The sequence below is a fragment of the Apodemus sylvaticus genome, chromosome 9, assembly GCF_947179515.1.
Source record: "Apodemus sylvaticus chromosome 9, mApoSyl1.1, whole genome shotgun sequence".
Taxonomy (NCBI): domain Eukaryota; kingdom Metazoa; phylum Chordata; class Mammalia; order Rodentia; family Muridae; genus Apodemus; species Apodemus sylvaticus.
Window position 1 is genome coordinate 103,271,106 of NC_067480.1, and position 26,165 is coordinate 103,297,270.

The 26,165-nt window shown below is 43.7% G+C and overlaps 1 protein-coding gene across 1 annotated transcript in view; it reads right to left on the bottom strand.

Annotated features, from left to right (window-relative positions):
* Positions 1-26,165, bottom strand: part of Prim2 (DNA primase subunit 2) — a 200,383-nt gene that overhangs the window by 153,454 nt on the left and 20,764 nt on the right. The window contains exons 6-7 of the mRNA XM_052191894.1: positions 6,491-6,586; positions 4,546-4,683 (exon numbers count right to left, since the gene is read on the bottom strand). Of these exons, the coding sequence (XP_052047854.1) occupies positions 4,546-4,683; positions 6,491-6,586 (234 nt within the window). The remainder of the gene's footprint in view (positions 1-4,545; positions 4,684-6,490; positions 6,587-26,165) is intronic.

Below are 26,165 nucleotides of genomic sequence, written 5' to 3' on the forward strand. Positions count from 1 at the left end.
ACAAATATTTTCACTAGTTTTTTTTATTTATTGTTCAACGGTGCCAATAAAATGTTGACTAAATTAACATTACAGTATATATATATTTACATATAATATTTACACATAATACATGTGTTTATACATATTCCAAATTAAATTTTATCACAATGCATTGGTAATTACATAAGCTCAATGCACCCAACATAAAAGTCACTTTCTCTCCCAAATTTTTCCTTTTCACATCCAGACTGTAAAACTGCTTCCAGCAATGACTGCAACAGTTTCCAATCAGGGTTCCAGAGAAGACGCGTGCAGAGGCCCTACTAGAATGGTGAAAGGAACGCTAGCACTAGCACTAGATGGCTCCTGTCATCTCCGCATCCATTTTTAAATTCCCGTCTTACAATGGCTGCCACTGTAGAGTAGCAAATATACTTAAGTCGGAAGATAATGATCAAACAGTCATGATGTCTTCCTTGAAAGTGATAGAATTCAGCAGTGAATCCAGGGAAATCTTTGGTAGCAGCGTCAACCTCGTTGCTTACAATGAATGGGCCTATTTAAGTTATTTTTATCATTAGGGTAGATTATATCCTCTGGAAAATTCCTCTACTCTGGGTTATCCAGTTTTTCAGAATATTAACTTTCATAGTAATTTCAATAGTGTTCTGAAATTTATTCAAGTCAGTAGTAATGGCACTCTTTTGATCTCTAATTTGATTAACTTGTATCTTCTCCCTTTTTTTTCTTCTTGTCAGATTAGCTAAGAGTTTGTCTATCTTTGGCTGATTTGGTGGATTTATCTTTCAATCTAAATGTCTTTAATTTCTTCTCTAAGAAGACTTTATTTATTTGTGTATATATATAGTACACTGTAGCTGTCTTCAGACACACCAGAAGAGGGCATCAGATCTCATTACAGATGGTTGTGAGCCACCATGTAGTTGCTGGGATTTGAACTCAGGACCTCTGGAAGAGCAGCCAGTGCTAACCTCTGAGCCATCTCCAGCCCTCTTCTCTAACCTTTATCTAATCTTGTCATCTACTATGTCCCATCTACTATGGGTCCTCTGCTTGTTTCTGGGGAGCCTTGGATTGCATCATTAGGTTCTCTCTCTCTCTCTCTCTTTCTCTCTCTCTCTCTCTCTCTCTCTCTCTCTCTCTCTCTCTCTCTCTCTCTCTCTCAAGAATTCTCTCTCTCTCCTACAAGCTATAAACACCACCCTAAGACCCAGCCACAGCTGTAACAGTTGAGAGCTAGTATGTGCTTGGCTGTGTTTTTCTCATCTGTGTGAGTGGATTACAATCCCTGTCTGCCTCAGACACTTGTAGTGACTGTCAGAGAGACGGTAAATAACAGGAGTGTGGGCAGTAAACAGTGTAGAACAGAAAGTTCCTTTCTTCCCACAGAAGTTGTCTGCAAGGCAAACTTACAAAAGGAACGGGGAAAGACTCCAGAGTGTTCTCAAGCTTGGTAAAAGGCCTCGTCAGCATGAGCTCTGAGGCACGAGGGCTTCTCTGCTTGCCTCTGCAGTACCCTGCCATCCATGCACTCCAAAAAATCCATCCTGCATTTCTGGTGAGGAGATTACAATGTGGGAGCCTGTGGACTCTCCTGATCCCATGAAAGTGACAGAACCACAGCCTCAGGCTAAGCAATCCTTTTGGCCATGGTAACTGGCTAGGTATATGATACAGTTTCAATAATAACCCCCAAAATTTGATATGTCAAAGCTGTTCCTGGTACTCCCTCACAATGTGAATACATTTTCAAATGGGGCCACTGCAGACACACTAGAGCAGGGGGCTCTAACTCAATACAACTGGTATTATTATAAAGAGTAGACATTTGGAACATATATAGATAATTCCATGTGAAAACTGCATTACATTGTCACAATACCAGTAACTCAGAGACACCTGAGAGGCCCTCTGGTGTTCAGAGAGCCTCCAACAGTTCAGAGAGGCACAGACCTGCCTGTACCTGAATCCCAACTTTCTACCCCCTCAGCAGTCAGGAGACAATGAGTGCTTCCTCCAAGGCCCCAGTTTATGTATTTTCATAGAGCAGCAAGCAATACATGTGCCTTAAGCCATTTCAAGCATAACAAATATGAAGACAGAATGAAATTCAAGCACAAGAAAAAGAAGCTTGTGTGGATGCCACGTTACAGGGATACAGTGTGTGGTGGCTATTCCTGGTTGTCAACTTGACTATATCTGGAATGAACTACAGTCTAGAATTGGAAGGCTCACCTATGATCCTAATTTGGAGGCTCAGAGATATAAATTTCTGACCTGGATCTTGGCATGGAGACCTTGAAGCATAGTGGCTAAAACAAGGAGATTCAGAGTTCAAGATCATTTGGGATTAAAGGCACATGGATGCACACGCCTTTAATCTGGGCCACACCCTCTGCAGGAGACCTACAGCCTTTAATCTGGACTACACCCTCTGGTGGAGAGATATAAGGATATTGGAAGAAGGAAGACTCGCTCTCACTCTTCCTTGCCTGCTTGCTTCGTGGGACTGAGAAACTGCTAGATCCTTGGACTTCCATCCACAGCTGCTGCTGATCATTGTTGGGAAGTTGGACTATAGACTGTAAGTCATTGACAAATTCCCTAACTATATAAAGACTATCCATACATTCTGTGACTCTAGAGAACCCAAACTAATACACAGTGTCTGCTACTGGGATACACTGCTGCTACTGGGAGAAAAGCCAAGCCAAGGACAAGGCACTTGCACATGCATACAGGTAGAGACAACTGCAGAGGAACATCCGGAACACTGCTGGGGACACCAGCATCACTCATGCAAGCACTGGACTTCTTGAGTTTATGGACTAACACACTCCAATACTGGGTAAGAGAGCAGACTTGTCATATGACCTGCAACTGCTGTAAAAACTGGTGTGTACGACAATCTCTGAGGCAGAGAAGTATCAGGATGTTCTCTGCCATTAGAGACAGGAGGGAGGGAGGAGCCTCACTATGGCCTCAAAATCGGGACCAACATCCCAGAAAGCTTCCAGAAACTCGTGGTAATGGTTTGCCTGACTACAGAGAATAGGAGCCACGCTAGGGTTTAGTGGCCGCCATTTACTGACATGTAACATCCTGGAAAGAATGTGTCTCTTTTCCACAAAGCGGTGCTTTCCAAAGCATCAGCAGAGTAAGGGACTGAAACAAGAACCACAGGAGAGAGCCAACCAATAGGCAAACAGTCCACAGCAGTGACCTTGCTATTCTTAGCTATAAAGACATTCTGGGACAGAGAAACAAAGAAGCATTTTAAGAGCATCTACTATAAAAAAAAAAGTTTTTTAGAGCTGGGCGGTGGTGGCGCACACCTTTAATCCCAGCACTTGGGAGGCAGAGGCAGGCGGATTTCTGAGTTCGAGGCCAGCCTGGTCTACAGAGTGAGTTCCAGGACAGCCAGGGCCATATAGAGAAACCCTGTCTCAAGAAAAAAAAAAAAAGTTTTTTAATATATCATGGAATTAGAGATAAAGAAAGAATATTAGCAGCTAAGGACCTAATCAGGGCTGAGGGTTTAGCTCAGCAGTAGACCCTGTGTTAGCACATACACAAGGCCCTAGAGTTTATCATTAACATCACACACCTACACACTCATATTTTCATGAAAAAAAAGTTAGATATTGATATGGTGTTTCCATAAACTGCATCACCTAAACAAACTGTTGATATTTTAGCCCTACCAAATGCTAACATAACTGAATGATGTCTACTTAAATGACCCTACAGAGTCAATAATAATAATTTATACCAGAAAACACTATAATTTTAACTCAAAAGAAAAGCTTACTATATGCTTATATGATTGTCATTACAGCAACATGACTGTCCTTTGACTCTGAAGTACTACTCCATATCAAGGACAAAAAATACATAAAAGATAAAAAACTGACCTAGATGAAAATCCAGGTGGCATCAGTCTATCAGTCTGGAGTAAGATTCCGACAAGCTGCACCCACTCCCACCTGCTCAGCACAGTGCCCCCGAATGTCACTAACCCTGGGCCATTTACTCAGCAGCAGCCTGTCACTGTTCATATACCAAGGACTACAAATACTATAAACACAATAAAGGACTGAGGGCACGGCTCAGCCATAGATGACTCCCTAGCAAGCACAAGGCTTTAGGTTTGAACTCCCAGCACTGCAAAAGAAGAAAAACCAAACTTGCTTCTACAATACCCTCTGCTGATAAAAAACAGGAATTCACAACAGAAATCTAGGGGTCCCGTCCAAAGGCCACATATAATGTCCATCTCCAAGCAAAAGCAATTTGATAGCTAACCCAGAGGGGCCACTGCCATAACCAGTCAGTTAACCACTAGTGCTATTAGAAGAAGCCATAACAAAACCAAGTGTGGAGACTAACATATAAAAAGCTGGGATTCCACAATTAGCATAATACCAGAGGCGATCTAAAATGTCACTATGAAAAGATTAACTTACTCCCTAAAAGAGCACAAAACAAAGTCACCAGGGATTTATAATGATAGCAAATGAGGAAATAAGATAAAGTGCTTACCGCCAAAGCCTTGGACAGCGTAGCTCTAAACTCGTTCAGGACAATGGCCACAATGTCCTTTAGCGGCACGTAAGCAAAGCCATCTTCCAAGTAGACTTTCCTTCCTCTGAACAGGTCCAGAGCATCAGCAAAGGGGACCTGGGACCCAAGTAAAGCAGGGAAATAGGTCAGCAGCTGTTCTTAGGAGACCCTACATCTTCAAACAAAGCCCAGGAGTCCTGGCAGCTCCAGAAAGAAAGAGAAATTTATTCCTTACAACCAAAGGACTAGCATTAGGAAGATTTAACAGCATAAAAATAGATGCATTAGAGCCCATGTTCCAAAAGACAGTAACAATAATAAAGAGCCAAAACAGAAGGTTCTCTTCCTAGTTGTAACCTACATATTTCTGAATTATAAACACCAAAATTTCAAACTTCTACTTCAAAGTCTTTAGACATGCTATATATTCACCTCCTGACAGATTGAGAACTGTGTGTCACAGTGTTGCCCTAGTTTTTATTTTCAAGAAAGTATCCAGAAATCAAAATTACTTGTAATCAAAATTAATTCCAAATCTGTTATTTAAGTTTCTGGTCCTCCACTGGGAGAGCTTCTCTCAACACTGAGAACTGGAAAAAATGACCCTTCAGTTTTGCTGTTAAGATCTGTTTTAAGTATGTAAGGAATTGTTTTAAAATGAAACAAAGATTAAATACTATTAATTATCCCACCATAAACATAAATGATCTTAGCTGGCTGAGAGAATCATCCTTCTGGAAAATGTTCTTTACATTATTTTTAAAATGAAGCAAAAACGTAAGATGAACACTTCCCTTAAGTGCCTCAGACTTCTGTGAAATTCACACAACTGGGCTTTGGTGCATCTGACACCTCACGCAGACCGTGTGTGTAGATGCTTTCTATTTTGTTTTTACATTAGGCCTCTAGGTGTGAATTTGGGCAGGGGGAGGGGTGGTTCTGAGCACATGTTAGTGCCCTGTCTGGGATCTTAGAGCCCCTGGAGCTGGACTTACAGGCAATTGATTTCTGGGAACCTAACCAGGATCCTCTGGTAGAGCTCGTAACCACTGAGGCACGTCTCCAGCCTGAGATCACAGGTTTTCTTTTAACTAGAAAGCTTTTCATAACTGTACTGCTTTCCATGACTACAGCACAGTTCATATCCCCAGAGGGTCCATAATTTATTTAAGGACAGGACAGGACAAAACACCTCTGCAACACCAAACAGTTGTCCAGGGAGCCTCGAGAGCGACAGTCGCCGATAGGTAGTTCACATGCACAGCAGAAGCATGGGGAAGAAGGGTCAGCGCAATGCAGGAAGGAACAGAACAGCATTTGGAAGCCAGCTCCAGCCCAAGTCTAGAATCTGCTCTGGTCTGCCTCCGGCTTATGATTTGTAAGTGAGATAACCTCCTCTGAACCTCAGAGGAGCCTGGGAAGGGAAGGAGCACAGAGACTAAATGACCCTCCCACGTCCTCTGCAGTAACAGTCAGGCCTCTAGCTTACTGTGGTGGCCCCGGTGCAAACAAGAATGCCCAAGCAGTCACAACAGATGCTGTGATGGTCCTGCAGTGGGAAATGTGTGTGTCAGGCAAACACCAGCCCCATATACTGAGGTTCAGGAATGCCTTCCCACAGGAAAGCATGAGGCTTACGCTGTCAGAGCCCATATGCACTAAGACCACGCAAAGCCATGAGCCAGCCATGGATAAGGGCCCATGAACATCAAGGGAGTTTCTGGAAAAGCTCCAAATAAAACCTCTTAGAGCCACAGTGGTGACAAGGGAGGCCCCACATCACAGGCAGCAGCTTCAGCAATACCAGAAGGCTTGTCTTCAACAGGATGGCCTGGGAAGGATCAGAAGCCCACCATAGTGTGAAGCATGGCCCAGCGCTCAGTGTGACACCAGGAAGCGGCTGTGGTGACAAGGGTTTCCATACCTTATAGACTGACTCCAACTCCCACTTGACCCCACCTGGGCTTGGAGAGGACGCCATGATATCCTGTTCCCGAAGGGTCTTCTCCTCATCACTGATCTACAACAGAACACAATGGATGCAGAAATTCAATTCCTTGGGTTTCAATGAAGCATGTGCCCTCTGTAGAGAACATAACATGTTTATAAAAAACACGCTAATACAATGATTATCTCATTGTTTCCAATGACGGCTAAATCATTCTTACCCCTAATGAAGGCACAATGTGGAAGAAAACTTAACTTTACTACTCTTCAAGGGTTTTTTTCTGCCAATATTTGAAGATATTTGTTCAAAACAAACAAACAAAAAGTAGCAAAGGGCCTGTAGAGGTAGCGCTCTGGGTAGACTGTTCACTTAGTGACTGCATTCAGTCCCAGAATGCATACACCAGGTGTGGGGGTATGCTTCTACGCCAGCACAGAGGTGCAGACAGAAGGATCAGAAGTTGAAGGTCACTCTTGTCAACATAACAAATTTAAGATCAGCTTGGGCTATGTGAAATAGTCTCGAAAACAAAAATAAAGGATGAGGGAAGTGCAACAATCAGAGGGAAAGCCAGGCACAGTGAGGCCTATGACCTCAGGGTGAAGCCAGGCACAGAGAGGCCTATGACCTCAGGGTGAAGCCAGGCACAATGAGGCCTATCACCTCAGGGTGAAGCCAGGCACAATGAGGCCTATCACCTCAGGGTAAAGCCAGGCACAAGGAGGCCTATCACCTCAGGGTAAAGCCAGGCACAATGAGGCCAATCACCTCAGGGTGAAACCAGGCACAGTGAAGTCTATCACCTCAGAATAAAGTCAGGCACAGTGAAGTCTATCACCTCAGAATAAAGTCAGGCACAATGACTCCTGTCACTCAGAACTTCAGAGGCTGAGAACCATGACATGAGTTCATGGCTAACCTGAGCTACACAGTGAGATTCTAATTCAAAAAAAAAAAAAAAAAAAAATGAAGTTACTAAAGTCTCTGCTAAATTCAAGGACAGCTTAGCTTATTTCTCAGGTTTTCAGTCACATATAATTCTTGAACCTTGAAACATTACATTTTTAAGGAACAACTAACTAACATCTTATTATCTTGCAGTAGTTATGTCCTCATGAGAAGACTGACAGCCCTGACTGGATAAAAATTCTAAACTCCTATACAAAAAAGAAGGGCTGGAGAGATGGCTCAGCAGTTAAGCGCACTGACTGCTCCTCCATGGGACCTGGTTCACTGCCTAACACCCATATGGGGGCTCACAGTCTTCCATAGCTCCAATTCCAGGGGATCTGACATCCTATTCTGGCCACAGGCACTGCACACATACATGCAGGCAAAACCCCTACACACATAAGAAGGTGCAGAAACAAAGCTGAACACGGAACATGGGATGCTGAGAGAAACATGGACATGACAGGAAATCCTCATCACTGTCCTCCAAAAGCACACACAGTGGCTCCCACCTCACACAGAAGGGTTCGAGCAGCCACACTCATGAGTGAAGCTACAGACGCCAGTATTTAAACACACCTGGTTTGTCTGCTAGTGGGGCCCAGGGGTGACCCAGGCCTGCCTCACTCAGTCATTCTCTGCCAGCCTCTCAAGTGCCAGGGTTAAGCAAACATACAGTGACAGTGGCACGGATGTGGGGACCTTACCCACTGCTGGCAGGAATGTGCTGGCCCCTGCAGAGATAGGGAACATACACCTGATGGACTCCACATCCTACCACAGGGACACATGCCCATCACTGCTCTGCTCCTAACAGGTAGAAACGGAAACAGACGGATGCCCATAAACAGATGAATGACGGAAACATGAAATGTTAGCGGGATCTTACTCAGCTATTAGAAACAACCCTCCTGTTGGTCTCCCCACTCAGAGCCAGCCTCGGTCCTGCAGTCTCTATTGCCCTCCCTATCGTTTCCTTTCCTGTGTTCTACTAATCCATTTCCTGGAGTTTCTGGCCCCCTGCAAAGGCTCCTTTCTACCTCCCTGGTTTCTACAAATACCCAAAGTTAAACCCACAAATCTAAAAGACATGTCTCAATGTATCTGCGTTACCTCACTCTGTATAATTTATTCCAGTTCCATCCATTTACAGGAGCTACGGTAAAAATCAGACTAAGAAAATAGATCCATGGTGCAACAGTGGCAGAATTGTCAAAGAGGTAACCACCAGCTTTCCGGTACATGGGAGGGAACTAATACCTGGTACTGCAAGCCTTGACCAAGAGTGAAAAGCCCATTTAAGTCCTATTTTCTCAGTAAATATTTATTTGAAATTTTAATGTGCATGTTGATGTCCCCTACCACTAGTAGTAGCAATTGCTTAGATGTACTGTTTTGCACCAAAACAATTTGCCAAACTAAGGTTACCGGCAAGAGCACCAACCTGATTTTTTACAGTGCCTTGTTTCAGCAGCACAGACACTGGTGTCAGTATCACTGAACACACACATACACAGAGGAAGGCTCTTATCTGAACACATCAGCGCTTCTAAACACATCGGCGCATAGGAACTGCTAATTCTTCACCTACTGAAATACAATAGCTTCGCTTTCCAATTTCCAGTGTTAGTATGTTAGTAAAACATCAGATCTTAACCGCTTCCAAGGAAAACGCCAGGGAAGTGCATATCAGTGTTCAGAGGGCTTGAGAAACAAGGCTTTAGGGACAAGAGACTTTACTTGCCCAGACAGATACCTTAGGAACAGAATCCAGATGCAACTAAAAATGAACTCATAAACTCTAAGTGATTAAAGAATATAACACGACTTACTTTCTCTAAAAGCTATACTCCCAAAAAGAAGGAAGTTGTCTACTCGTTCTTACATTAGAATGTATGAAATTAGGAACACAACTGAAGATGGCGCTCTGTGCTAACTACGGCACTTGCCCAGTACCCACAAAGGCACTCTCTAATATATGGAGAAGTGGATTAATTCACCCTTTCAAAATAATCCAATATAACTAACCTAAAAATCCATGTTATTTGCTGTTATGAATAAATGTCACGTTTATTAAAGCATTCACCCAGGAGCTGGAGAGGCGGCTCTGCAGTCAAGAACACTTGCTGCTCTCGCAGAGGACCCAGATTTGGTCCTCAGCACCCACACTGGGGCTCCCATTCCAGTTCCAGAGAGTCCAATGCTCTCTTCTGACCTCATCAGTCACTAGGTATACATGTGGTACAAAAGAAATGCAGGCCAAACAGTTGTACACATAAAATAATCTAATAAAATATGTAAGTTCACCCAGTTGTCATACCCTAGACTTTCATTATCTACTTACTAACAACTAAGTGAGTTCAAGAGAACATGGCCCTGAGGGCTGGCCCGTTGGAGTTAAGAGCAGCTCAGATAAAACATAGCAATAACTCAGGGTTATCAATAGGAAAGTAGATTCTAATAACTTAGAGGGTAGATATCTGCCCAGCTCTAATGCTGCTTAAGGCCTATTGTAAATATAAAGGTTGTGTGTGCCTTTTATCTGGGAACTAAGTGGTCTAGGATAGGGCAGAAACCTCGGGATTAAAAGTTTCTACAATAGAAAAGTGTCACTACAAATGCAAAGTGACTAGCTACTATAAGATACTCCTAACTTGATTATTTCAACTGTCCAAAACAATCCTGTATTCCGCCTTCTGTCCCGTTCTCTCCTAGCGGATGTGAGCAGGTTTCCTTTGCTCAACTTCTTAGAGAGATGGCCTACAGCAGTCAACAAACAGACCCACCCTCTGGAAGAGAAAGACAGGGTTAAGTTTTGCCTTCCTGCTTTCTGCTACTAGAGATCGTGAGTAAAAACTGACAGTGGAACTATTATAAAGGTACAGTAACAAGACAATGAATATGAGATTTTTATTTTAATTAAAATATAATTACATCACTTCCTCCCTTCTGGCACTCTCATATCTCCCCTTCCCTCCCTCTCAAATTTATCCGCCTCTTCCTTACCCACTGCTGTCACATATACATGTAAGTGGATAAACAGATAAATACAAGCTCCGAGACTGCTTGGAGTGGCTTTCTTGTCTGTTTCCAGGGCTGGCCATTTGGCATTGGATAATGAGCCAGCAGTGATCACCCCTGGGGAGACTACCTCTCCCTCTACCAGCAGGTGCTAACTATTTGTGCTTTTCACCTAGGGGGAGGACCCAGCAGCTGTAAATTGCTACTGGTTCTTCATCAGTGGGTCTGTGGGTCAGGCTGTGACAGTTCCCCGTCTACACTGGGAAGTCAACCATGGTTGGAATCACTCAGGTCTTTGTCAGAGAGCTATGTCATTGAACTTCATGGGAGCGGCTTCCCTTTCACAGTTATAAAGCACAATCTCACAGCAGTCTTCCTACCCCACCTTCCACAATGTTCCTTTAGCCTTAGGAACAGCTATACTGTGTGGGGCCAGAAAGCTGTTCCACTGAGGAAGCCAGTCACAGCAAGAGTGAGGTCGATGGCACATGTCCAAACTCTGAAAATCTCGTCCTGAGACTGGCCTGCTCTGGGCCTGTGTGTCCCAAGACATGTAAGCCTATGACCCTCACTTCCCTTGAGGTAGTCACAAACTCTGGTGGTCAAATTACACGTTTACCTTCCTCTCTCACTATAAAATGTTCAGCTAGTACATGGAATTCCTCTTCATGCAAATGAAGCATTCCCAGCACCTCAACATCAGCCAATGGTGTACACTCAGTCACCCCAAAAATCCCTGCCACCCCCTCCCTGTTGAGGATGGGCCTGGTGCTGTTTGTCTGTTGATGCTAATTCAGCTCTCCTGAGAGGGGCTGCGGACAAGAAATGAGTCATACTCAGGTGACTTCTTGTGAACCACTCACCTAATGAATAAAGGAGCCAATCACTGGGTGAGTAGGCGGGACTTCCGGGTTGGTTGGAGGAAGAGAGGAAGCAGGAGAGTTAGGTCTCTTTTGGGGGATGGGGGGAATAGTGTGACAAGATGTAACTACAAGTATCTCCCAGTTCCATCCTGATATATCCGCCATGGGAGGATTTAGATTTAATAAGGCTTACAAGTTAGAATTTTAGTTGTTGTGCCCAGTGATTGAGTTACTGTTTCTGAACTAAGTTTGTGTGGTGTCTTTCTTCTCACGACTCTTCTGGGTTCTCAGGAGAAAGGTGGGTTTGCCTGATGGGCACCACAAAGGCTGTGGGGGGATTTGAAGCATGGGGTTGGAATGGTAGCAACCCACAAGTGGGAACTCGGTGAGTTGGGTGGAGATGTTTTGGGAGCTCCAGGTCAGAGAGTCTGCTCGGCTATTGTCTGCCAGTATGTGGTCAGCCAGCCTGTCAGGGCAAAGGCACCAGAGTGGGAACGTGCCAGTTCATTTTTTATATTTCCCGCAATACCTCCCCAAGATTTATACAGCCTTTATTACCCCCAATAAAAGAGAGCTGTTTCACTGAAAACCTTCTCCGGAGAAGGCTGCTTCTCCTGCACTCACTCTTCTCCTGTCCAAGCCACCTGGCCCTGCTAAGCTTCATTCCTTCCAGTCCAGCCCAGTGTACAAGGTGTCTGGATAGCCCAGGGCAGAGCAGGCCAGCCGACAGGATTGTTACACGGGGTCATTTGGAACTGGGCATCTCACGGTGAGTTGTTCTCTCCATCTGACTAGTGTGGCTTTCTGTAACGCTATCCTGCTACAGAAGAGGGCTTTTCTGATAAGGGGTGAGACCCACATTTATCTGTGAATGAGTATTTGGAGCATTGTGGAGCACTTTACCATCCTGGGTACCACATTGCCCTTTAAACCAGAGTCCTTGTGTGTATTTTCTTCAACATTTCTCCAACAGTGATTTTTGCTCTACACGTCACTGGTCTAAAAATCATATCCCAGGAAAAAGAATCATCTTCCCTAAAAAAGCAACTTATTAATTCTTGAAAGTGTCTCATCTGGCTTTTTGGTTTTTCAGAAGTCACCCATTCTTTTTGAAACAGAAGACCTACTCTGTACCTAACACTTAGACCACAAGAGACAGGACTAGAGAGAAACAACAAAGCTTGCTTGTGAGAAGTACAACTAACAGTAACAGTCCCCAAGACGGAAACAAAATGACAAAGTCTGAAAACAGGTCCTTTGGGGACTGAGAGAGAACTCTTAGGGTCCTGAGAATAGGTCCTTCCGTTACTGAGAGGAAGCCTTTCAGGTGAGCAACAGAAGCTGCTCTGGAACAACACCAAGCAGAAACCTGAATGCCAAGTCTTTGTCACAAAACCCAAGGCAAAAGCTTCTCCTACAGAGACACTGGCTATGATGCCTGAAGCAGAGAGAACAGAGGCAAGGCTGATGTGTGGTGCGACATGAGAAAGGAGATGGCTGAAGGAGCATGCAAGGCCTGAGACCTGTGGGATGACTCTCAGAACACGGGGAATAGTTCTACCTCAAGGTCCAGCTATACAACTCCTGGACATATAGCCAACAGACGTTCCACCATCTCACAAGGCACCTGCTCAACTACGTTCATAGCAGCTTTACTCACAAGAGCCAGAACCTGGACACAACCTAGATGCCCCCCAACTGAAGAACAAAGAAAAGATGGTGCATCTACACACTGGAACACTACTCAGCTATTAAAACCAAGACATCATGAAGTCTGCAGGCAAATGGATGGAACTTGAGAATATTACCAGGCTCAAAGGACATGCCGGGTAAGTAGTCACCAATAAGTGGGCATCAGCCGTGGAAGGCAGGATGCCCATGCTACACTCCACAGACCAAAGAAGCCAACCAAGGAAGGCAGGCACAAGCAAGGAAGCCTGAATCTCACTTAGAAGGGGAATAAAAGAATCCTAAGAGGTAGATGGAGGTAGAGAACAGGATGTAAAATGAATAAGTAATAAAGAAAGAAAGAAATAGCCAACCAACCAACCTAAACCTCCAAATGGAGATAAAACAAAATGGGTATTATTTTAAACTTATGTTTTTGGTTCTTAAGTTTTGGGTTTTGTTTTGCTATTTTGGGTTTTCTGCAGAGATGGTTGTTTTTGTTCTTTGTTGTTATGGTTGCTTTATTTTTGTAGCTTCAATATAGAAATTATTACCAGTACTCATCAAGCTAAAGTAATATCAAACACTTTTTTCTTTTTTCAGTTAAATTACGTTTTCATTTAAATGTATAAAAGATAGTCATATATTTGGGATACTTTAATTAGAAAATCACAAACACACAAAATCAGAAAGTAAAAAGGAAATAATTATCACTAAGCTCTTGTGCTAACTCCTCTGTAGGATGCTGTGGCATGTCCCTCACAGGTTGTCATTTACAATTATTTGAAACGTTAAAATTAGAATGTGAGTGATAATTTAACATTTGTAATAAGTATGCTGATGAATTTGCAATACAGCCAAGCTGGTCAATGCAAAGATCAATTACATTGTTACTGTTACATTGTTACTGTTACATTGTTACTGTTACATTGTTACTGTTACATTATTACTATTTTTTCCTTCTTAGCAGAATGAGCACATATGGACTGTACCAAAATTTACAATAAAAAATTAATTTTTTTATTAAAGAACAAATTTCCTCTTCTATACAAAAACAAACTTCTTTAAAAGAAAATAATAATTACTCTTATGCTATTATTATATATCACATATATTGTTATATATAATATTATACAACAATATTATTAGGTGACAATTACATATACTGTAATAATAATTATGCAACAATGTTATTATGTAACAGTAATAACAATGAGGCAATGGTGGCACGGAGCTGAGGAAGGAGTCCATGAATTCGAGGATGCTGGGCTACATAGAAATATCAGCGCTACATAGCAAGGATTAACTTATACTAGAAATCTTACATTTCCTAAGCTTGCCAAAGTAACAGCAGAACCAGATGCAAGTCAGACCTCACAATCTGACTAGATCTGTGAGTGACATACTCCTTTCCACCTGCCCTGCCAAGTTCCTCCAGCAGCTCTGGGACCGGAGGCTGTGCTCACAGAAACAAAAAAGCAAAGGCCCGCCTCCTAAACTGGCTATACTTTATACATTAGCAAGACAAAGAAAAGTGGACTCCACTAGCTAGAGACTGCAGGCAGCAGTCCTCTGTGGCTGCCACACCCACAGAAAGAACACAGCTCTGCTAGGCAGGGGGACGCCCCTCCCTCCACCCTGTAGGGAGCAGCAGAGAAGTACAGATTCCTGAGCAGCCAGGACAGGAAGAAGTCAGAAAGCCATGTAGGCTGGGCAGGAAGGCAGGAGAAGAACTGAGTTAGAATTTTGACGGGGACTGCATTGAATCTGTAGATTGCTTTCGGCAAGATGGCCATTTTTACTATATTAATCTTGCCATCTTCTGAGATCTTCGATTTCTTTCTTCAGAGACTTGAAGTTCTCTTCAGAGACTTGTCATACAGATCTTTCACTTGTTTAGAGTCACACCAAGGTATTTTGTATTATTTGTGACTATTATGAAGGGAGTTCTCTAATTTCGTTCCCAGCCTGTTTATCCTTTGAGTAGAGGAAGGCCAGAATGGCTAAGATCAAAAACTCAAGTGACAGATGACTAGATGCTGGAGAGGATGTGAAGAAGAACAACACTCCTCCATTGCTGGTGGAATTGCAAGCTGGTAAAACCACTCTGGAAATGAGTCTGGCGGTTCCTCAGAAAATTGGACATGGTAGTACCTGAGGATCCAGCTATACTACTCCTATACCCAAACTATTTTCCAACATATATCAAGGACACGTGTTCCACTATGTTCATAGCAGTCTTATTTATAATAGCCACAAGGTGGAAAGAACCCAGATGCCCCTCAACAGAGGAATGGATACAGAAAATGTGGTACATTTACACAATGAAGTACTACTCAGCTATTAACAGCAATGAATTCATGAAATTCTTAGGCAAATGGATGGAACTAGAAAATACCATCCTGAGTGAGGTAACCCAATTACAAAAGAACACACACAGTATGCACTCACTGATAAGTGGATATTAGCCCAGAAACTCAGAATACCCAAGATACAATTCACAGACCAAATGAAACTCAAGAAGTAGGAAGACCAAAGTATGGATACTCTGGTCCTTCTTAGAAGGGGAACAAAGGACCCATGGGAGGAAATACAGAGACAAAGTGTAGAGCAGAGACTGAAGGAGAGGCCATCCAGAGACTGCCCCACATGGGGTTCTATATCATATAGTCACCAAACCCAGACACTATTGTGGATGCCAAAAAGTGCTAGCTGACAGGAGCCTGATATAGCTGTCTCCTGAGAGGCTCTGCCAGTATCTGACAAATTCAGAGGTGGGTGCTCTCAGCCAACCATCGAACTGAGCACAGGGTCCCCAATGGAAGAGCTAGAGAAAGGACCCAAAGAGCTGAAGGGGTTTGCATCCCCATAGGAGGAACAATATGAACCAACCAGTACCCCCAGAGCTTCCAGGGACTTAATAACCAACCAAAGAATACAAATAGAGGGACCCATGGCTCCAGCGACATATGTAGCAGAGAATGGTCTTGTTGGACATCAATGAGAGGAGAGGCCCTTGGTCCTGTGAAGGCCCATTGCCCTAGTGTAGGGGAATGCCAGGTCAGGAAACTGGGAGTGGGTGGGTTAGTGAGCAGGGGGAGTGGGGTGGGATAGGGGGTTTTCAGAGGGGAAATCAGCAAAGGGGACAACATTTGAAAAGTAAATAAAGAAAATATCTGTTTTAAAAAAAAAAGAATGCAGGAGAAGGGGAGTGCAAGAGGCACAAGGTGACTTCTCCAGGAACCTATTCCAGAGCTCAGTTCAGAACCCATCCAAGCTGAAGGGATTAGGCAGTCACGATGGCGAGATGGCCCAGGAGTTCTGAGCACGTGCCTGTACTGAGTTCCCAGAACTCACGCGGCAGTTCCCCTCTAATTCCAGAGGATTCTATTCCTTCCATCCTTGCAGGCTACTGCACACATGCAGTACACACGCATACTGAGTAGAACTCACTAAGTCACCACCTATATTTAAATTACTTAAGTCACAACAGCAGTGCTAGAGCAATGGCTTTGTGGGGAAACACGGACCACCACCATGCCAAGGCATCTAGGCAGCAATGCACAGTGAGATATGTTTTACCCAACCCTGAAGACTGGGAGCCTAGAAGGCCCATGTGGGGCATCAAATTCAGAAGTCCCCTCTAAGCAACTGATATAACTGTCTCCACCTCTCTCCAAATCTTGACTGAATTGCTCTCCAGCCAGTATGGTCTACAAATACGCCATGGATCCAGAAGTACATGAAGTAACGACACATGACTAACAAGGCAGTGTGTAACAAAGGGGCTATCTAGACTCTTCTAGACAGCAAGATGAAGAGAGCCTAGCTGACTCAAGGGCCAGCAAGATGGCTCAGCAGGTAAAGGCATCTGCCACCAAGCCTGGTGACCAAAGTTCAATCCCTAGGACCCACATGGTAAAAAAGAGACAAGTGAGTCCTGCAAGTTGTCCTCTGACTTTTACACGTGTCATGGCATACACTAAATAAATAAATAAATAAATAAATAATGTAATTATAAAAGCTGTAAAAAAAAATGTAGTCACTCAAAACTCAGCCTCATTTCTAAAAGCAAATATAAAAGTATATTACAAAAAAAAAGTTAAGAATAAAAGTATCTAACCTATAAGAAAAGGGACTAGATAGAATACAATACTTAAGCTATTCTATGCCAACCAGGAAGTTAAGTATGGAGACTCTGGGGTTGTACGATGAAGTACATTGAGTCCTGTGTTGTCTTACTCTCCCCTGGTGTAGTGACCCCGGCTCCTGTAGCCACTCTCATTTAATCTGCTCTGCCTTCACCCATCCACCTCACTCTCTGCCACACTCTACTTCTCCAGCACAGGTTGGCCTCCCACGGCCACACTCACTGACGTTCTTCCCAATGCACTTCCTGCCCCCCACAATCCCCACCACACAGGTTGCCTGTGTCCAGTAAAGGCTCTGTATTCTCGGGCCTTTGAATTCTTCCTGCTTTTACTTTCCTTTGCCCAAAATATTGTACCCTTTGATAACAAACTTCCTTGTACTTCCTGCTCCAAATTTCCCCCTAGGCCAACAAGCAAGGGGTATCTGGACAATAGAGAAAGGCTCTAGCAATTTTACTTAATCTCCTGCTGTTTTAGGATGAGGTGCTAAGTGCCTGAGACTGGAGTCTCTGGCTTTAGAGGAACACGGAAGGCAGGTCAGCTACAATAGCATAGTAACTTAGACAGACTTAGATAAGTAAATTTGTTATTATACAGCAACCCTAAATATCTTGTAAGACAAAGTCTTAGCCCAGAATTTGTAAGACCAAGTTTTACATCACCACCCCCACCCCCACCACCACCACCACTGCCATCACCCCCCACCACCCCCACCCCCACCCCACCCCCTGCCGACACCTCCCCCCCCCTCCACTGCCTCCTATCCAGGGCTGGCTCCCAGCACTCCACACCTTGTGTTTCTATGGGAAGAATTCTATACATCTAACATGTTATCTCAGCAAAGTTTCCCACAGATCCTCAAGTAATGCTTAGCCTATGCCTCCATATAGCCATATGCCTCAGCACAGTATTGCAATATCTTTATACTACAGTACAGGAACTCATGCTCATCAGTTTTTACTAAAACATTAACCTAAGTATAAATCTATTTTATTTGTTATACTCCCAGTTTTTATACAATACATGGCAAAATGTTTCCTGACTAAAATACACAAACTACTTCAGATGACAGAATTGAATCTAAGGAATTCAGAAGACTGAAGAACAAGAGGGAGGATGCTGGGTAATGAAATACCAAGACTAAAGTCATCAGCGGGAGATTATGAACAGCATACAATTCATCAAAACATAAAACCATTAATTCATGCAAAAAGAAGGAAATACTCAGATATCTAAACTGCTCAGCTGTACTAATTGGAAAGCACATCAGGAATAAAAGAGAGCCCAGCAAATCATAGAAAAATAAAAATGAATTGGAAGACAGCAATAGAAATACAGACAAAAGATGAATGATTAGGAAAATTAAGTTAAATATTCTGAAGCCATGACTGGGGTCAATGTAAAAATAAATAGCAGTACATTGAAACAGAAGTATTCCTTCACAAGTTCTCCTAATGGACACGTGGGTAATGAGATAATTAAAGCAATATAACTTCCATTAGCTTTATAATATCAATTCAAGAAGGTATTCACTTTAATTTGTTTGGAAGCTCAACAGCGCCCTTTCTCTGCCCAGTCATGCCTGCTGATAGAGGCTGGACATCGTCTGCTGGGGAGCGGGGAGGAAACAGTGTGCTGGGCCCTGTGACAGAGGAGCCGGAGAGCATGCTCCTGAGCCCAAGCTTGCCTTCTGTTGTTCTATACAACACTCTGACCAAAAGCAACTTGGGAAGAAAAGGGTTTACTTGGTTTATGGATTGCAGTCCATTATCAAAGAAAGCCATGGAAGGTGCTGAAGGCAGAGAGGACAACATAGGACGCGGCTTACTGCCTTGTTTATCGTGGCTTACACAACCTGCTTTCTATACAGGCCAGGATCACCTGCCCAGGGTGGCGCCACCACAGTGACTCCGGCTCTCCCACCAATCATTCTTCTCCCACAGCCTTGCCATACAGGCAATCTACCGGATGCCTTTTCTCAAATAAGGGTCGCCTTAATAGATTTGTTGACAAAACTTAACCAACTTGGAAGCAGCTGATTTGGGTGTGTAGGAAACAATCCCAATAAACACTTTGGATAATAAATAAATTTAAAAGTAAACCCAAAAAGAGGCTCATGTATGGCTCAGTGGTAAAGAGCTTCCCAGCATGTACCAAGATCTTAGGTCCAATTCCCAATCTCCCCACCCCCACCCCCACCCCCCCACCGCCACCACCAAAAGCAAAACAAAACAAAACTTCTATGAATCACAACAATCAAAATTAAAATCTCATTGAGAGCAGGATAAACAAAACAGACTAGGGAAGCGTCAAAATAAAAGATGACAGCTCCTAAGAAACCATCTGTAATTCAGAGAACTGCTGCTAGCAACAACAAAGAAGAAAACAAAAGCCGAGAGCGAGACAGGAAACTAAGATCTGTAACCCAGTGACTCTCACCCCAGCAGGCAAAAGAATGACGGGGGAGGGGGTGTCTAATGCAATGATGGCCAACACCTTCCCAAGCTCTCGACAAGACACCGGCTAAATTATTTAAGAAGCCTAATGAACCCAAGCAGAATAATCTAAAAAAGAATCCTCCTAAACCTAAGGATGTTCAGATCAAGCACAAGTGAATCAAACACGTCCTACAAGGAGCTTTAAGAGAGTTTTAAAAGAGCAGAGTGGGGCTGGAGAGCCGGCCCAGCGCTTAGGAGCAGACTGTTCTTCCTTCCACAAGACCCAGGTCCAATTCCCAGCGCCCCCATGGAGGCTGGAGACTCTCTGGAACTCCAGTTCCAGAAGTCCTTTTGTGGCTCCCACAGGCACCAGGTACTCAAGTGGCACTGACAGACATGCAGGGGAAATACCCACAAGCATTCCATAAATTAAAAAAAAAAAAGAGCTGCCAATCTTACCAAAGACAGCCCCTTCCTGAGGCAGCCAGAGGACACACATGCCTTTTGAGTTACCAATGGGTTGTTTACATAACCACCCTGGCTCTTCAGCGCATGAGTAGAGCAAAGGATAAGAGACCACCTACATTTCTTTATGTTTATCTACTATATTATTTGATGTGTATGAGTATTTCGCCTACATTAGGCATGGGCCACAGGAGGTCATCCAATCCCCTGGAACTGGAATTACAGATGGTTATACGTGCCATGCTGGGGTGCTGGAATCAAGTGTGGGCCCTGTGAGAGTGCAACACGTGCCCTTAAACACTGGACCACCTCTCAGGAACCCATTTATATTCTCCACCAGATCTCATGCCTGCGCACCACACCCGCACCCCCCCTCCCCCGCACCCACACCTGCACCACCCGTACCCCCGTACTTTATCCTGCTTGGAAAATACTTCTTTAACTACAATAATCAGGAGTTGAGAGACTAAACTGCAATATTACAATTCATTTATCCTATTTTTATTTCAATAGTTTAATATGACCTATTAACAAAACCTCTGATCTTACATCATTAAACTTAATAATCACTGAATATTTTAAGATAAAACTTTAGTGAAGGGTAGCATGCTTTACAAGTCTCTAGAAGTTGTTCTCACGGAAACTGAGTGAATCAAGTCTTTGAAATCTGTAACTGTGTCTTTAATTCCAAACTATGTATTCTGAGCTAGCGCTCAGACACCTGGCGGGCGCCTGTGTCTCCACAGTTTCCTGTTGCTGATTTCTAATGTTCTTCTTTATGATGCTCCCTTATGTTATCTTCCGCAATAACCTTTTGGTGCACAATTAAAAACCTTCCAAACCCAATCTTAGCTGAGGCTCCAACTGGCAAATGTTTTCCCAAAAAAACAAGAGAAAGTAATTTCTTTCCCCGTTTTCACAGCGCAGCTAGTAGACAGCTGTTCAACTTGACTTGATTCTATGTCTTTACGCTAGAGAGCAGCTTGGTCATTTTCTAGTTTCTTGGACAAGAGACAGCCAAACTCTGATTAGTGAACAGCATGTTATCTGAAGTCGTCCGCAGCCACCAGTAATCAGGATAGTAAACAATATCACTCCACTTAGCAAGGGAGAGAGAGGCGGGAAGTGTTGTCAACTGAGATCACTGTTGCAGCAATGCTGATTCCAGAAAATAAAAAATGAAGTAAAAGATCTCCAGAAAATAAGGCTGGGAAAAATAAACCTGTGTGCCAGCGTTTGCTTTTCCCCAACTAGAATAGATCAAATCTCTGTCCATTCACTTTAGTAAGTTGGGAATTATTAAATGTATGTTTCCACTGTTTTCAAGTTCAAATGGATGGAACACTAGCTTTGCCTTGTACCTGGGCAAAGGGAAGAAAGCATTTGCTCTAGGAGATGTCCACATGTGGCACTGAGGACATTAGGAACCAGTTCTACTGTCCTGACAATGACGTCCGTCTGCTGACCCAATTCAGTACTTTAATGCCTCACCCAATTATCCAACATTAAAAGGCGTTCGTTCACCGGAGTCCAGAGTTGAAAGTCTTGCTGATGAAGAACAGATGAGTGGGGCTGGAGAAATGGCTCAGCAGGTAAGAATGTTAGTTGTATAAGCATGAGGACCTGCGATGGATCCTGGTACCCACAGGAAAGAAGCAAGGTATGACCCTGTGAGCACCTGTGACCTATGACCCTGTGAGCACCTGTGAGGCCAGCACTATTAGGGCGTGGCTGGGGGAAGTGGTGACAGGGATTGCCTGGGCTTGCTGTCTCCAACCTATCATCACGTTCAGTACAAGACCCTATCTCAAGGGAATAATGGACAGAATCACAGAGCAGGACTCAACACTCTCCTGTGGGCTCGCACGTGCTCGCACACGTGCGCACACACAAACTGGACTGTGAAGGGCTAAGCAGCTATGTGCGTTCTCACTTTAGTGTGAATAATGAATTGGGAAAGATAAGCTGATAGCACAGTGCCAAGAAGGACGGTGAGGCTGCTGGGGGCGGGCAGACTCCCGCAGGCATGCAGGCACACAGCTGTGGCCAGAGTACTAATCAGCCAGAGAAAGGAACCAAGAGCACTCTGCCGCCCTACCCTATCCCACTGCAACCTGCTTTACATCCTCAGGACCAAGAAGTGGCTGCCTTTAAATGAACCTTCCTATGTTCCCTGAAAATCCCACTGTTAAAGGTGCTCACAATGGGAAGGGTTAGGGGTGGGATACAGAATGAACAGTAGGAAGAGGTACTTATAAACAGCAGCCAAGGCCCTGACACCAGTTCTAAACACTAGGGTTGTAATTGACGGTAGTGTTTCTGTCCTGTTTTGTTAAAAATATGCATTTAACTATATACACACATATTAAGCAAAAAAAAAAAAAAATGCCAATGATTGAGGTCCTCCAGCTGTTTAACTGTTATCCTAGCATTCATCCACACATATCCTTTACCCCTCACAGACCATGCAAAGAAGCAAGACGTGAAATAAAGCCTATACTCACTCACTCTAAGACTGCACGAGTTCAAATCCTACTAGCTATACTCCTGAAGTTCTTATGCCTTGTCATGTAGATACAGGGACAAGCTCAAACTGAATCCCATCCAATGTTCTACACACACGTACACAGAGATACTCACATGAACACATGCATACACACACACATGCACTCACACACATGCACAATCTTACACAAATCTTATATGAAAGCCAGCACAGTAAAAACAATAATTAATGGATAATAGCTTATTGTGTGCTTACTGTATACCAGACTCCAAATGCTTTGCAAACTGTATTAGGCCCTTTGACCTGACTAGCTAACTTTATGTATTCTTTATGTATTCTCTATCTCATACATGAACTCAGTCCCTGCCACCTCTTAGCTGTGTAAAGGGAAGATCAGGATACCAGTAACGACGGCCTGGGACATGTGTGTGCTGCACTCCCCTTGCTGTGCACACTTTCAACATACATGCATAAGATTACCTCTGCTTCCATGTACTGCTCTACCTTATATCAGAAGGAAAACCAGAAAAAGCAGAGCCCCACAGTACTAACAAAGACAAGATCAGAAAATCTCATGGATTCCAAGAAGCTCAAGAAGCTGGGGCGGGGAGGGAGGAGGAGAGGAGGGGAGAGAAGAGGAGAGGAGAGGGAATGGGAGGGGAGGGGAGAGAAGAGGAGAGGGGAGGGGAGGAGAGGAGGGGGGAGGGGAAGGGAGGGGAGAAGAGAAGAGAGGGGAGGGGAGGAGAGGAGGGGGGAGGGGAAGGGAGGGGAGGGGAGAGGGGGAAGGGGAGAGGAGGGGGAAGGGAAAGGAGGGGAGGGGAGGGGAGGGGAAGGGAGGGGAAGGGAGGGGAGGGGAGGAGAGGAGAGGAGAGGAGAGGAGAGGAGAGGAGAGGAGAGGAGAGGAGAGTTGAGTTGAGTTCAAGTCTTTTCTTTGGATACTTCCTTCTGTTCTGGTTTTGACAGGGTTTTATATGTGTCCCATCTGGCCTCAAACTGACTGTGTAGCATACACTAGCCTTGACCTCTGATCCTCCCACTTGCACCTCTCTATCCTTACTAGGATCACAGAGGCATGAGCAGCAACGATCAATGGATGAGGTGTTTGGGACAAAACCAGGGCTTCAGGTGCCTAGGCAAGCACCTCTGTCTCCAGCCTGAGGCCAGTAAATTCTTCATGGCATTTTAAATCCAAGCCTTTGGTGCGGAACACATGTGAATTACACTGCCAGGCCTTACTCTCATAACTAGTACACAGTAACCACTGGGATGTGCTAGTCCTTAAGTTAGTGTCTTAATTAGTTTGACAAGTTGAATTTAAATAATGAAAGTCATCTCTGAAAAGTCCACTTAGGTAATCAGCATCTGCCTCTAATCAAACTGAGATGATTAACAAATTAAGCCCTTTAATTAGCATTTTACATAATTTAGAGGAATGCTTAGTTTTTAAAAGGTGAATCAGAATCCATCAGTTAGAATTCCTCTAAATTTTGATTAATTACCTTCTTTAAGCTGTATTAATTATCTAATTTTACAGCATATACAGTAAAAACAAAGAAATATAATTTAAATTAATCTTCACCTCTTAAAAGCTAGCATTTTACAAAATTTACCCTAGTTTTGTCCATCTCGGTAAATTAATAGAAAACTCTAAAGAAAAAAAAAAGATTAAGGTTTTTTGGTTTTTGTTTTTTCTTAAATCAACTCTCCAAGGTCAACTTCAGTCAAAATAAAAGCAATTAGCATTCTTAGAGAAAAAGGAAAAAGGCAGGGGTGAAGGGAAGGAGGAAGGGCAGGGGAGGGAAGGAGGAAAGGCAGTGGGAGAGAATGAGGAACTCTGCCCACACACCCCAGGCAGGATCAAGCTCACAGGAAGCAGCCCCTATATGGGGCTGTTTGTCCGTCCCCACTGCACAGGGAAGAAGACAGACAGCCGAGCTTCCACACACACACACAGCTAACTGGCCGCTCTCTCATAGGAACAGAGGGTTCCTCACAGACTCATTTTTTTTTTAAGAAATATATATTTCTCCTCACTCTGGCCAGAAATCCATTCTTCCTAGCCCAAGTAAGTAGCCGTGAGTTTGACGAACAGCAGCCAGGTAAGAACAGAAAGAGCTCAGGGTGGCGGATAATGCCCACTTCATTTCTAATCGACATCAAGCTCCATTTCGTAAAGACTGGGCTTGCCTTCAATGGAGAAATTCTAGTCTAGAATCCAACATCTTTCCAAAGAAGGGAACAAGAAAATTCAAAAACCAATTTTTGAAAGACAGACAACAGCCTGTAAGAAACTAAACTAAATCATAGCTATTCATATGCTATAAAATACCACCACAAGAATGGAGACCCCCTGGACTGGAGAGATGGCTCAGTGGTTAAGAGCACTAACTGTTCTTCCAGAGGTCTTGAGTTCAATTCCCAGCAACCACATGGTGGCTCTCAACCATCTGGAATGGGGTCTGATGCTCTCTTCTGCTGTGTCTGAAGACTGCTATAGTGCACTCACACATAAGAAGAAAATAAATTAAAAAAAAAAAAAAGGAGACCCTTGTGTGCATACACACGCACGTGCCTGACCACAAAAGAAATGGCAAAAATAAAAGAAATGTAATCCTTTCGAGTACATGCTAAAAAAAAAAGGAAAGATAAGAAAATATAACCTATTTTAATTAATACACAGCAACTAATAGAAAACCAGGGCGGGCAAGGGAACTAACCGTGAATGCTCGGCTTCCTAACCTCAGCTTCCTGTGGACAACATCCCTGAGGAACTTCCTCCACGCCCGACTCTGTGTCCTCCCATCAACCAAACACCTCCAAACTCTTGGAAGCACTTACTCTCTTGGCAATATTTTTTTTAATCTTTTTTTCTCCTTTTATTTATTTTTTTATTAGATATTTGCTTTATGTGGCAATACTTTTAAGATGACTTACTGGGCTCTGCTACATGCCCTCAGAAAATATTAGTCTACTCACTGACTAGAAAAACTCTCAGGACTGCTGAGATTTTTAGTATTTAACCCCAGTCTCATGAGACAAGCGCCCACTGGGTTTGGAGCGACTATGGCCCCCGTGTGACACAGCATTTACTCTGCTCATCCAAGAACACTGACGTCTCTTAGCTCTTCAGATGCCAACACAACAACCAAGATGCAAGTGTAAAACGTTAAGACTCAACTTACATGTTGGCCGAGTGTTTCCTTTAATGCATTTACTACTTAACAGCCTTCTAACCATTTCCTATGTTGCGCGCTCGCATGCACACACACACACACACACACACACACACCTACACCTTCCTGCAGAGCATGAACTTCCTTTCATTATTCCTCTCCTATACAAATGCACACTGCTAACTGCAGTCCTCTGGCTCCCCCAGATGGCACTTCTAGAGCACAATAGTCCTGCCAACCAAGAAAGAAACGGGGTCCCGGAAGCCTGTCTTCTTGAGGAAAAGAAAATCTGTCAGAGTATCTTCAACTTTAGTATCTTTACCTCTCAGTCACCCCTCTCCGCCTCACCAAGTAGAACATTTCATTTCAATCAAGAACTTTCCTCCAAGTCCCAAAAGTTGAAGGGATTTGTAAG